General features: G+C 32.7%; 1 protein-coding gene across 3 annotated transcripts in view; it reads right to left on the bottom strand.

The window, feature by feature from the left end:
• Window positions 1-14,463, bottom strand: part of Pik3c3 (phosphatidylinositol 3-kinase catalytic subunit type 3) — a 120,609-nt gene that overhangs the window by 43,752 nt on the left and 62,394 nt on the right. For all 3 annotated transcript variants that reach the window (XM_078030101.1, XM_078030100.1, XM_078030102.1), the window contains 6 exons: window positions 11,758-11,863; window positions 10,031-10,147; window positions 7,280-7,411; window positions 3,502-3,630; window positions 2,832-2,901; window positions 575-639 (listed from right to left, as the gene is read on the bottom strand). In XM_078030101.1, the coding sequence (XP_077886227.1) occupies window positions 575-639; window positions 2,832-2,901; window positions 3,502-3,630; window positions 7,280-7,411; window positions 10,031-10,147; window positions 11,758-11,863 (619 nt within the window). The remainder of the gene's footprint in view (window positions 1-574; window positions 640-2,831; window positions 2,902-3,501; window positions 3,631-7,279; window positions 7,412-10,030; window positions 10,148-11,757; window positions 11,864-14,463) is intronic.

Here is a 14,463-nt window from a genome sequence, read left to right on the forward strand (position 1 = left end):
ATAGTGAAAGGATATAATATAAGAATGTCATAGAAAAAAATATACACACAAAAAAAGTGGAGAAATTCCCACAGGCCTCCAACTTTTCTGATGAGGGAACCTACTGAGCATATAAATTTCTTCAACAGAAAAATATTTTAAAAAGTTTTTAAATTGCAGTGCTATAAGCATAATTGTACAAAAGATGTATGAGTAAGAATGTCTCTACAATACTTTCTAAATAACAAAAATTGGAAATAAGCAAAAGGTCCATCAATTAAATGTTACATAAATTATAGTATAGCCTCACTTTGAAATATAATGCAATCATAAACTTTAACATAGTTTTACATTTTAATTCTAATCTTGTATTTTGTATGGCATGCATTACTCATAAAACTGACCACCTGAATACACTGACATGGAAGAATTTCCAACTAGAAATAATGCTCACTTCTAAAAAAAAAAAACCTGTATAAAGAAAGTGATAAAGGGAGACTTTCATTTAATTCCACATATTTTCCATGAAGACTTAAATTTTCATTATGAAGAATATATACATGAGTTTTATAAATACTTAAAATTGGTCCTATACCTGAATGCTTCCCTCAGTATCAAGAACTTCAGCAACAGGAACTGACTGGATAAACTGCATGAAACCTACACAGAAATGAACAAACATACTGTATCCATAATACCTTTTAGATAATAGAAATAAAGGTTCTACTAAGAATAACCTTCTTTTGTAATGGATACACTCTACATCTGAACAACTTAAAAAGGTCTGTGAACGCTATATTCAGTTTATTTTGGCATTGACAACACTAACTACCAGGAAAATTTTTATGCTAATTAATCTGCTTATTTGTCTAGGCAAATTTCTATTATTGAACAAAAGAACACAAAGCAACAGACAAAGCTTCTTAAATCTATCATCAAAATTTTCTTCTTTCCATGGCTGGATAAGAGATAGTAATCAAAAACAGTATGAATTTAAGAGCATTCTAAGAATTCTGGAATATTATCAACTAAGCCAATTTGTATATGTCCAGTGGCTCCTTTTGTCTAACACTCCATCTTCTGTCATTTACTGGAAATGACTTGGGAAGAAGTACCTCCCAAGAACCTCAACCAGGAGGTAACAGTATGTGAGATAATAAAAATGAAAAAAGTCTGGTAAATCTTGGAACAACAATAGGAACATATAACAACCAATACATGAAAAAAATGAAAGATGAATGGGAAACATTATTTTAGAACTAGAAAGAGTCATGATCTGGTTTTGAGTCTTCTAACAATTTACACACAGATCACACACCTTTAGAGCAAGAAGTGTTTTATTTATTCTCATATCACAAATGTACAACAGTACACAGTAATTTGCTTAAGAAGTATTTGTTGTTTTTTTACTATGGAGCATGAGCTGTCAAGTAAGCAAAAATACATGCTTGATCCTACCTACATATCTTAAACACTATGAATGAAAGCATGGCCTGAAAGTTCAGGGAGACTTAAGTTACAGAAGAATCAAAGGACATTTGGCAACTGAATCATGTTTTTATTATTTCAACAATAAAGTTAGTAGATAAAGCTAGATAAAGCTATGTAGGAAAAGCTGTGTCAGATAGCGGTCATAGTATATGTGAAGGTACCAAGAGCAAAAAGAGCATGGGGCATTAGAGAAAACAAAATGTAGCCATTTGGGGGGCTGGAGCTGTGGCTCAGTGGTAGAGCACTTGCCTTACAAGTGTGAAGCACTGAGTTCGATCATAGCACCACATAAAAACAAATAAAGGCACTGAGTCCACAAACAACTAAAAAAAGAAAAAAATTTTTTTTTTAAATGTAGCCATTTTGGCTCAAGAAAGCAAGAGGACAGTGGCAAATGAAGAGGCTTGAGACAGGTACAGGGAGTCCTACAACTGAAGAATTTAAATCTAGGTAAAGCCTTTTGGTCTTTGTCCCAAGAGCAAATAAAAACTACCAAATAAACCTATGTAGGATAGTAAAGAAGCACATTTGCACTTCTATAAAAATCAATTTGAAGGAAAATGAGAATAATAAAATCATCAAATAGTCTTGGAAGTAGCCAAGGGAAGGGCAAAAACTTAAAACAATTATTTTATTTTTTTAAGGTAACTGTAGATATAAAGCACAAGAGTATGGAATTTACAAAAAGCATTAGTCAAGCATTCTTAGAGAATTTGCCATCAAACTTCCAGAGGTTATTCTATTTTAAAAATACTTACATGCTATATACATGTATCCATGTTTGTATGTGAATGTGCAAGCACACATAGTCAAAATATATAAAAAAGAATTCAACTGACAACATAATTTGCTGAATAGCTTTTATAAGCAGAGCACAGTGCAAAGCCTTTCTCAAAGGATTATTCTGAACAGATAACAATGCAATAAACATCTGTGGATTATAATCAATTTAAATGCAAAGAAATACATAACAGAGGTGTTAAATTTTCTCCAAAGGTGATGTTTTTATAATTTCAAGAGGTAAAAATACAAAGTGAGAGCATGTGTGCATGCACAACAGATATAGGGAGTGAGGGAACAGAGGGAAGAGAGGGGGAGAAACAGAGGGACAAGGATAAAAGGAAAGTAGGAAAGACTAAAGAAAAGGGAAGTGATGCAAGAGAGGAAAGACGAGAAGGAGGAATGGAAGGAAGAGACAGAAGGGAAAGAGAAAAAAAGGAGGAAGCAGAGAAGGAAACATGGCCTAACTGGCCTGCAGTGCTACAAAAGTAAGTTTAATCTCTAACATTCTTCAGAATTTTCAGTTTAAAGAGTACTCATTAGACATCAAAGTAAACAATCCTTATGTAAAATAAACTCACCATGTTTTGTACTCGTGGCTAATACCTTATAAGGTGTCAATTTCAAATCCAGATTTTCTTTCCGTAACAGCTTTAAATCAAAAGATAAAATACTTTAAACAAATGTAAAAATTATTAGGAAATAGTTTTGTGGACAACTACTAGAGTCATTTAATATAATAAAGATATAACCTTAATGTAAGGTTAACTAAGTTAATTAAACTTAAATCATCGAAATAAATTCATTGATTTTTGATGATGTTTCACTCTCTATGATGAGTTTTTAATAAATAGCAGGGTTCTCCTTTATGGACATAAAGTACTTTACAATAAAAATTTTTTTAAAGTGAGGCCAACATTCCTTTGAAAGCCAAGACAATAATGAGATGTTTTCTTTTTTAAAAAAAAGATATAATAGACATTATAGAAATTACTAAAGCTTACAATGTGAGAATTTAAATTTGGAAAAAAGGTTTTATGGCGCATATGAAGCTTCACACTCTTCACAAGAATAATTCTGAAGTGCAGAAAAACAATTTTATTTGTTCAAGGATAAGTGGAGATTACTAAAAGATTTTTAGGACTGTAACTGAATAATACAAACACTTTTGTTTCCATAAGCAGTATATATACTAAACCATAGTTTTCTAAAATAAAAACATGTCCCCTATCAATATAAAGTTATGCTCACCTTGTCCATAAGTGAAATGATTTGAAGAATGAGTTGATCTTGGCGTAAATCATCTCCATGCTTAAATATTACGGGATATTTGCCTCCATCTTCTGTCTTAAAGAACAACTGTGCAGGCATAAGGGCACTCTGGAAAAGAAATGTACTGTTTTCAAATTGAATGTAAATAAATGCATAAAGATTTACTATAGCCAGAAGAAAGTTTGGCACATAATTTAAAAACAGGTGAACAAGACCTAAAGAAACAACATGAGTTGTCAGTAAGATACACGAGGGTACCAAGTAGAGAACAATGAACCAGCTAATAGGTAAATCACATGGTGGAAAAAGTACAAGCTTTGCAATTAAACAATCCTGGCTCTGAATCCAGGCTTTGCCAGGTACCAAACAGGCCTATGAATAATTTATAAAACAAAGATAGTGTTTCCTCTGCTATGACAATCAGAAACTGTTGATGAGAAGGGTCTCACACTAGGCCTAATATAAAGCAGACATTCCATGTGTGTCTACTACCATTATTTTTATTTTTAGAGATATAATGGAGTAAATAAAGTAAAACAGTATAAAACAAAAATTTATCAGATGAAAAGGACATGGCCATTTTTAATATATATTTATTTATTATTAGTTATAGATGAACACAATATATATTGTTTGTTTATTTTTATGTGGTGCTAAGGATCAAACCCAGTGCCTCACATGTGTGAGGCAAGTGCTCTGCCACTGAGCCACAACTCCAGCCCCACAGCCATGGTTTTTAATAGCAATTATATACTATGAGACTCAAAATCTCAAAATTTTGATTTTTCAAAATCCTGAGATTATTACTTTGGGGATACATGGTCAGAAAACTGCTCTAAGAAAGAGAGATCCTATGGATTTTGACCATGGATAGAAAATATTTTATAAGATGTAAATTTGGAGAAATTCATAATAATATACAGAAAATAAATGTGTCACAAAAGAAAACAAATGGCAATATCTCTAATTTATGTAAACCAAGAAAACAGCATAAAAAGCTTCACACGAAGGGATGAAGACACATGGCAAAGCAGACAAAGCAAAATATTAATGACAGAATGGAAGTAATGGAAGTGGTAGATACATAGTCACGTACTGAAAAACCCCTTTAACTTTGCACTGTTTGAAAACTTCCCTATAGGGGCTGGGGATATGGCTCAGTAATAGAGCACTTGCCTAGCATGCATGAGGCCCTGGGTTAGACTGCCAGCACCACACACACACACACACACACACACACACGCACACAAAAAAATCTTTTCTATAACATGATGAGAAAAAAGGCATGAAAAAATGCTTCAAAGAATGTTAAGCTCAGAGCATAAATATTCTAGTGTACTAAAATTCTAAACCTTAAATTAACTTAAATTTAGAGAATCATTTTATCACCACTATCAAAATGTACTTATTACCTTAAGCCCTAATTTACAAAAGCTCAAGAATAATTGTTGGAAGTGATCTTCCTAAATATGACAGGTAAAAGGATCTTTGATGTAATTTATTTTTTTTCAGATTCAAAGGTAAATATGAAATTTCAATTTCATCTAAAATCTGAAGCAAGGCGATGATGACCATAGTATAACTACCATTACTCCCAGTGCCTTAAGTGAACCATTCTCCATAATGATCCAACTTTGGTTCTTAGACCAAGAACTACAAAAACTCCTTTAAAAATATTACACAAAGAGCTGGGGTTGTGGCTCAATGGTAGAGTGTCTGCCTAGCACATGTGAGGTACTGGGTTCAAACCTGTCCACCTACAACTAAAAAATAAATATTAAAAAAATACATTACACAAAAGAATTTTCAGAAGTTTATAAAAGTACAACAGGAATCTATGGGTTCCCTGCAGCTATATGCAATATTTTCAATGTGTAAATAGAATAAGCAGATGGACTACTGAAAGAATATAATCCATCACTTTTTCAAGATTCTCAAAGGCATCCATGTCCCCAATTAAGAATTACTTCGAGTTATGTAATAACTCTATACAGAGATATATTATATAGCTAGTTACTCTACACATCTAAACAGTTATACACAGAAACTGTCTGAAGACCAGTATTTCTAAACTCCAATTCACTATGTTTAAGAATTCCATAAGCTTAAGGCTAGAAAACAATAACAGGACTGTATATTCTTATCAAATAGAATCCCCATATTTTGACTATTTACTTTATATGCATAAAACAAAACTGTAATATTCTATAATTAAAAATAACACAGGTTTAGAATCCACTACCAATAATGGCAGATGTACATTCTTATATTCTATTCTTAAAACTCTTGCTCTGTCTTAGACATACTTTTCTACCCTGTTTGAAAACAAGAGTAAAAGTACCTTTTTAATTCACTATTTTTAATTAGTGCTTAGAGAAACTGGTCTTGCTTGGGAGTTCTTGGGAGTTCGCTGTTTAACAACCAGCGAAATACTAGTTGATAAAAGTATACTGCCTTATGCATAACTTTCTATTCTTGAGTCCTCCATGGAATGTAAGCACGAAGAAATATTTGCATTGCATCTCCTATACCTGTTTTCAAACTGTAAGTTGCAATCTATTAATGATTATTCAAATTTTTAAAAATGGGTTGTAAGAAACATTTAAATGTTAAAGCAATTAGAAAATATTTTTGAAAAACAGACACTATCATTCTATAACATGCAGTAAGATTAAGTACTATTTTATGAAACTTATGTTTCAGTTGTGTAACCTAGGCTGCCAATAAGTTGCCTTGACAACACACCTCTTCAAAAACTGTGAACTATTTTGTACTGTAACTACATCCTTTTTCATCTACACAAGTTGTTTCTCTATGATCTGTTTCTTCTATTATGCAAAGTAATGCTCAATGCAACTTATGAACTTCCATCACTGGATTCACAAAACCTAAAACACCATGTCTCACAGAGATCTTTCTGTATGATGCCCCTCAGATAGTACTGCTTGGCAGGTATGATGCTCAGTCCTTTGTAGTATGATAAGAAAGGCAGCTGCATTCTATTTCTACCTGTGCAACTGATGGCCAGACCTAAAGAAAGTTGAATGTGCTACTAAGAACTAAAAACAAGCCAGGCATGGAGGTGCAGTTTGTAATTCCAGCAGCTCTGAAGACTTGAGGCAGGAGGATGGTAAGTTCAAAAGCCAGCCTCAGCAACTTGGCAAGGCCCGAATCAACTTTATGAGAACCTGTTTCAAAATAAAAAATAAACAGGGCTAGGGATGTGACTCATTGTTTAGGCAGGTGCCCAAGGGTTTAATCGCTGGTATCAAAAAACAGAAGAAAAGAAAATGAAGAAGTTTAATGTTCACAGGAACAAATATTGTGTTGAGAAATGTTGAAAATAAAAAAAAGGTGGTGATGGGGTAACTGGGCCTCATACCTAACAATCTGAACTTTCATGTAAATTTACAATTTGATTATTTAAAAAAAAAAAATAGCCTCAAGGGAGAAAAGTAGTTGTGGCTCTGAATTACAATAATTAAGTAGTTTTAAAAAAGTTCTAAACAGAGATATATATTTTATACGTTTTGTTTGTTTATACGTTTTGTTTGTAAAAAAAAATGCTTATGTACTCATACACAGAAGATCTTCAATGAAACCGCAGTGATAAATGAAAGGTCCTTTTTTCCCTCTGGTACTTCCTAAATCAAACAGAATTAGAAATATTTCTAGTAATGTACTAATTTTCCAAGGTAGTGTCGTGTTTTAAAGAATTAGATTCTAATCATATACATTAAAGATACCTCATAATTACCTTAAATAGTGTAGCTGTTTCTGGGATTATTCCTCTAATTTTCACCTGGGGTTCTAAAGGCAAAGGGATGAGTTCCACATCTGACAAATTCATCTTTTCGTTATCTCCAAGTAATGCCTGTAATCTCTCATTCTAGGAAAATGAATTAGAAGGAATTAATTTGGTTAAAAAAAGCAGTTCATAAAACATAAAGATAGAAAAACTGATATTAAGATTTTTGCAGAGCATTATAAAATATATGAAGACTTACATAAAGCAGATAGTACATATGTGAGAGAGAAAAACACTTATAAATAATCCATGTAACAAAAGCAGCAGCATGTTTTTATTTTTCTTTTTGGAGGTAGGAGTGGGAGGGTGGCTATAACTGAGCTTTATCCTAGCCTTAGCAGTATCCTTTAAAAGAGTAGTCCCTGGGGGCTGGGGTTGTGGCTCAGTGGTAGAGCACTCGCCTAGCATGTGCAAGGCATGCTGGGTTCAATCCTCAGCACTACATAAAAATAAATAAATAAAATAAAGGTATTATGTCCAACTACAATAAAAAAATGTTAAAAAATAAAAGACTAGTCTCAAGAATACATTTAATTTGCCTCAAGCTGGATTTAAAAGATTTGACTTCTATTTCCAAAGGATTTATGAAGCCAGAGAAAACCTAAATTTTATAATTTTATTTGAAATTTAATTTTGCATGACTAAATATTAACTGAAATTTTCATTATAATGCCCCAATGCATTTTTTGAATATAAGAAAGAAATTTTAACTTGGAACTTGATCTGTCCCTACCTTCTACCTTTTACTGAAGGTAATCTAACTTTTTTTAAGATATCATCATCATTCAGTTTCTTCAGTTCATATGCAAATTGAACTGAGCCAGGCTCTCAGAAACTGAGAAATCAAGTCATGGTAAAACAGCTTTCACATTGTTAAAAGCCCTTTTATTCAGTTTTTAAGAAATAATCTATCCTTTGAAAAGCTGAGAGAGTCTTGCATTCTTTAAACAGATGAGCTTGTACTTTAAAGAGGAAAACTTAACTTGCCAATCCCACTGACACAAAGCACTTCAACTGTAATGCAAGAAGCCTATACCAAAAAAGAATTCTGGAGTCAGGGATATACAAAAATTAAAAAAAAAAAAAAAAAAAGTTTTAGGGATTGACATAAAATTATTTCCTTCCAGTAATACTCCAAATCTCCTTCTGATGATGACAAGTTCCAATTAGAATCAACTGAAAACTGGCATGAATTCCAATACATGCCTTATAAAAATCAAAAATCTGCTCCATAGTGAAGTGGATAGTCAAATATACTTATATGAAGAAATGTCAGTTAATCTGACTTTCAAGTTATTCTATCATAACCGATTTCTAGTTCATGTGCTGATAAACAATAAAATAACCAGAAGACAGATAATAAAGGTAAAAATATAGATTCTTCTCATACTGCCATCATTCCAGGAACATAGAAATTTCTTTTCTCATCTTGGTTATTACAATAGTGTCCTGACTGCTCTTTTCAACTTTTGCTTGCTACAGACTGATTAAAAACAGAGTACTGATGCTAAAACAAAATGCCCCAAAGTGCACACATCAAAGGTGCAGCTCCCCCCGATGGTGAATACTAGAGATCACAATACTTCTAACCCAGGGTGAGTAGCAAGTATGGATTTATTTATTTAACCATGGTTTCTGATTCTTCTCAACAACAACAAAAAACAGCAACTGAATAAAACATGTTTTCCCTTCATTTTATATCCCCTCCCTAACTAGGTAAATAATATTTCCTTGCTTATATCTTTGCATTTCTTTAAACATGATCCATTGTCTTTGAATTTCTAATTAAATTCTTCATCTTATCCTTTTTCAACTTTCCTCTTTCAAGTCTAGAGAACAACAGTAGATAAGCTGTATTGTGTTATTTTGCAAAGATCAAGCAGAAAGACCTGGGGCTGTGGTTGTGGCTCAGTGGTAGAAAGATTGCATAGCATTGGTGAGTCACTGGGTTCAATCTTCAGCACCACATAAAAGTAAATAAATAAAATAAAGGTACTGTGTCCATCTACAACAACAACAAAAAAAAAAAAAGAAAGAAAGAAAGAAAAGAAGAAGAAGAAAACCCTGCCTATTATCTTATTATCTAATAGGATCAGGAGAAAAAGAAGATACCAAATAAACCCTTCATATGATTTAAGGTACTCATCAGAAAATGACTTGTGAAGAATAGATACTCATCTATTCTACTTATCAAGTGGAGGCTTCATGGTTCAAAGATTAATACACTGGCCAAGAGAACAGACATGAAGCCAGTGTTGTCACTATTTAACAATCTGTTCTGCAACCTTGAGCAAGTTGTTTCTAAGAATTCTACACTAAAGATTTCTAGACATACTTTACATATCAAATATATTCTAAAATGAGAACCAGTAAAGTATGCATAAAAATGAGTCCAAAATACACAGGTACAAATCATAAATCTTAACACTTACTGGTTATGTGACATGAACAAATTATTTAACCTCTCTATGCCTGATTTTCTTCACAATTAGGATAATACCTAATTTACAGAATTTGGTTTAAATGCTTTGACATGCGTAAACTCAAAAAACAGGAACCCATACACAATCAGTGTTTATAAATGTTCTTGTAATTACATCATAAGAAATTCATATAATCTACTGACCCAACGAGAGAATGGTCAAAACTCACTATTTTACGATGCCACACCACTTTTAGACATAAACAGAAAGCATTTACCTTTTTCTTGCGATTTCCACTTTCACGCTGGACTGCTTTCATTAGATGCACCAACCGATCTACAAATGTCTGCTGTGCAGCCAGCAAAGAACGCATAACTCTGACAGACTTATCCCCCTGAAGGGAATCAAAGCAAAGCAAAATTAGTTCTATATTGCATGATGATCAGGGTTTCTTTAACAGCATGGATAATCTTTTTTTCTCTTCTAATAGCTATAAACTTCAACACAAAGAGAAACTGAAAAACATTATTTTGATTAAATATAATGAAAAATCTGATATAGTAGGTAAACATCACCAAACTGTTTGCAGTTGAAATTATCTGTTTTCAGTGAACATTGGTCTAAAACAAAACATTTTTCCCCCACAAATAACCGTGTGACAAGACAGAATTTGTTCACCCAAAATGCTTTCATTGACTGATTCAATAAATAACTGAAAACTGATGGTATCTTTAGAAATGTGCTAGGCATACATATATAGAAGCAACTAAGATACTACCTTCAAGAAACTAAAAAATCTACTTACAGAAGAGAGGGAAGGCACTGAGTATAATAGCTGAGGTAGTTCAAAGCCAGCCTTAGCACTTAGTAAGACCCTACCTCAAAATAAAAAAGCTATAGAGATGTAGCTCAGTGATAACATGGCTGTGGGTTCAATCCCAGTATGGGGTGGCGGGGGGGGTGAGGGGAGAGATTGTCCGGGAGATATACCCAAATAGTATCAAAATACATGCTTGTCCAGGAAAACATTAGGTAATTAAAAACAAGAAACTATAAAGTCTTATGTAATTATGTAATAATTGTCAGCTCATAAAATACTGTAAAAATCTACTCTCCTTTCATCTTCCTCTGCCCTGATAAGAGCGTTGGGGAAATGTTATCATCCCCTTATAAAAGATGAGAAAATGTAAGTTCAGAGAAACTGAAATGACTTCACAAGGTGGCAAAGATTAGAAGACCAACAGCTTATTAGCCAATCAGTTTAATACTAAGATGCTCTAAGCACTGAGAATTATATACAAACTGAGTCTCGAAGTGTTTAATAAAATGTAATTTAAATTTTAAGAACTCAAAACATGAAACAGCAGGTAAAAAACGCTATGAAGTAAAATTTTCTGTAGCAACCATATTACAGAACAATGTTTTCTTTTCACTGATATGCACCCTCTGCTGGTTGATCTTGAGTATTGCTTTATGATCAAAAGAAACCAAGCAAAACATGGCCTTATATTTCTCTATAAACTGTTGATGAAGCAAACACTTCAGTTGTATAGGGAATATGTACAATATGTACAATACAAATATTTCTAGATTTCTGAGGATGTACTTAAGTTATATAAGAAAAACACAAAGGAAAATTAAAAAGCAAAGCTTTTATTTTTTTCCATGTAGAGGTTTATTTCATTAAAATTGGTCACCAAATTTCTGTAAAGTGTCAAAAAAATACATATTTTAGGCCTTTTTGGCAACAAAGTTTTCATTCCAAATATTCAACTGCTACTGTAGTGCAAAAAACAGGCACAGACAATACATAATGAATGGGAATGACTATGTTCCAAATAACTTGCATATAAACATTGAAATTTTAATTTAAAATACCTTTCATGTATCAGAAAGTATTGCTCTTCTTTGGACTTGTTTTCAACCACTTAAAAAATGTAAAAATGATTCACAGGACATAATAATGCAGGTAATAGGCCAGATCTGGCCCATTTGAATGGTTACCTTTAATAATGCTTGGCTGAATCTTCTCATTACATTCAAGTACATCTCATGGGTCTTTGGATCTCTCTGCTGAGTATCTTGATCTTCACATTCAACTATGACATACCTTTAAAATTACTGAAGTTACTCATATGATGTGAAATAAAACTTGGATTCATATTGTAAATATATCATTCCATTAAAACAGATACATATTTGAAAAAAAATATTAAATGTGAATAAAGAAATGTATTTTATCATCATTCTCTAAAAAGTGAAAAATTAAAGGGTATTATGCAAACCATTACATAAACTAACAAAAATAATGTCTTGATTCTGCAGTACTATAAATTTTCTAAAAATTTTTCCAACCAAACAAGCCATTTTTCCTATTACTTTATGAGGTGCTTAAAGTATCAATATCCTCTGAAATTATCTAAGTTCATATATCTACCAAGTAACTCAAGAAAAAAAGTTACTCAAGTAACAGCATAATATTTCTGGAGTTAAAAAAGGCTTTGGTACTCTGAAAAACACTAGTGCTACCTCCCTCATTAACATATTTGAAAGATTAATAAAATGTATTGAGTTTTTTCCCATCCAATTTCTTCATTTCTCAAAAAAACATATATAATCTTAAATTTTTCTAAAACTGTTGTTTTAAAAAGTTAATGAAATCTTCAAGGTTTTCTTAAGCATAAACTCCTTATACAATTAAAAGAAACTGTATAACCCAAGATATGAGTCACAGCTCATTAATCATGTGTTTCCAAATGTTCTGATGAGAAAAAAAAGAAACCAGAGTGAATTACATTTAATATCACAACTTGGTAAACACTGCTTTGTGTGTACATAGCTACATAAAAATGAGAGCAATACCCTATGAACAGTTTTGACATTTGCTAATATTTAATACTGATTCAATTCTATTTCCTTTTTCTTTAAACACGAAAGGCTACATTGTAAGGTTTAACATTGCTTTCAATAGCTCATGACAAATAGTTCTCACTCCAGTCAGAATGGCAATTACTAAAAATATAAGTAAAAATAAATTTTGGCAAGGATGTGAAGAAAAAGATTCATACATTGCTGGTGGGACTGCAGATTGGTACAACCACTCTGGAAAGCAGTATGGAGATTCCTCAGAAAACTTGGAATGAAACCATTTGACCAGCTATCCCCACTCCTCAGTTTATACCCAAAGGACTTAAAATCAGCACACTACAGTGATGAAGCCACATTAATGTTTATAGCAGCTCAATTCACCATAGCCAACCTGTAGAACCAACTTAGGTGCACTTCAACAGATGAATGAATAAAGAAAATGTGATGTATACACATAATGAATATTACTTGGCCAAAACCAAGAATGAAATTATGGCATTTGCTGGTAAATGGATGGAACTGAAGACTATCATGCTAAGTGAAATAAGCCAGTACTAAAAATCCAAAAGCTGAATGTTCTCCCTATGTGGATACTAACCCACAGCAAGGAAAGGTAGGGAGGGGATGAATAGAAGTTCATTGGATAAGATAAAAGGGAATGAAGGGAAGGGAGGAGTGATGGGAATAAGAAAGACAGTGGGGCTGAGGTTGTGGCTCAGTTGATACAGCGCTTGCCTCACATGTGTGAGGCACTGGGTTCAATTCTCAGCACCACATATAAGTAAATAAATAAAGGTCAATCAACAACTGATGAAAATAAAAAGAATGGTGTCCTAATTGGAATGGGTTGTACTCCATGTATATATGTGTCAAAATATACTCTACATGTGTATCTAAAATGAACAAATTAAAAAAATAAGAAAAACATAAATCTAGATCAACTTTCTTCCTTTCTCAATAATGAAATTTAGAGAGGTTTTGTCTTGGCAAGGATGACATAATTATGTGATTGTACAGCTGAGATCAGAACTCGGGACTTTGGGCCCACAGGCCAAAATTCTTTCTACTCTACTAAATTGAATTTAACACTGTTTATTTTAAAAAACCATGTGAAACTTTTAAACCTCCTTAAGTGATAGCAGTTCTCACATGTCAATTCATAGATGCTTTTTATTATCTATTTTACCATTTCTAGGAAAGAATATATTCAGCCATCTAGAAGTTCCTAAGAATAGAGTTCCTGTATTATTTTTCACTAAACTCTCAGCACTTCCATGCCTAGCTCACACAGATGTTCATTTTATTGTTGACTGAAGAAATTACCCCAATCTCATAGATTTAGCCATTATTTTGATATTGATAATTCTCAAGGCTGAATATACACTTAAGGTCTAATTTTGCATTATATTATAAGTGACTTGCCTTCATATTCAACTACAATGATTTTCAAGATACTGCCTGCTATTTTTAACAGAACATGTACAACACTGACTTTATCAAACTAACTACCCCTATAGAGAGTACTATCAATATTTCAGGCATTTGTAGAGTCCTGGGCAAGGAGGCACACAATTGAAACCCAGCAACTCAGGAGGCTGAGGCAGGAGGTTTGATGCCAACCTCAGTAAGTCAGCAAACTGTATCTCAAAATAAGAAATAAAAAATGACTAATGATTGTAGCTCAGGGTAAAGAACTCTTAGGTTCAACTCTTAGGTTCATACCTCATGCTGAAAAAAACAAAAACAAAAAAACTAAGCATTTGGAATGGAAATTTTCATATAACAGGATTCACAAACTCAAGTTTCCTCAAAGTCAGGCAGGAAACAAGTTTCTAAGAAAAG

Source organism: Ictidomys tridecemlineatus, chromosome 13 (genome assembly GCF_052094955.1).
Source record: "Ictidomys tridecemlineatus isolate mIctTri1 chromosome 13, mIctTri1.hap1, whole genome shotgun sequence".
Classification (NCBI taxonomy): Eukaryota; Metazoa; Chordata; class Mammalia; order Rodentia; family Sciuridae; genus Ictidomys; species Ictidomys tridecemlineatus.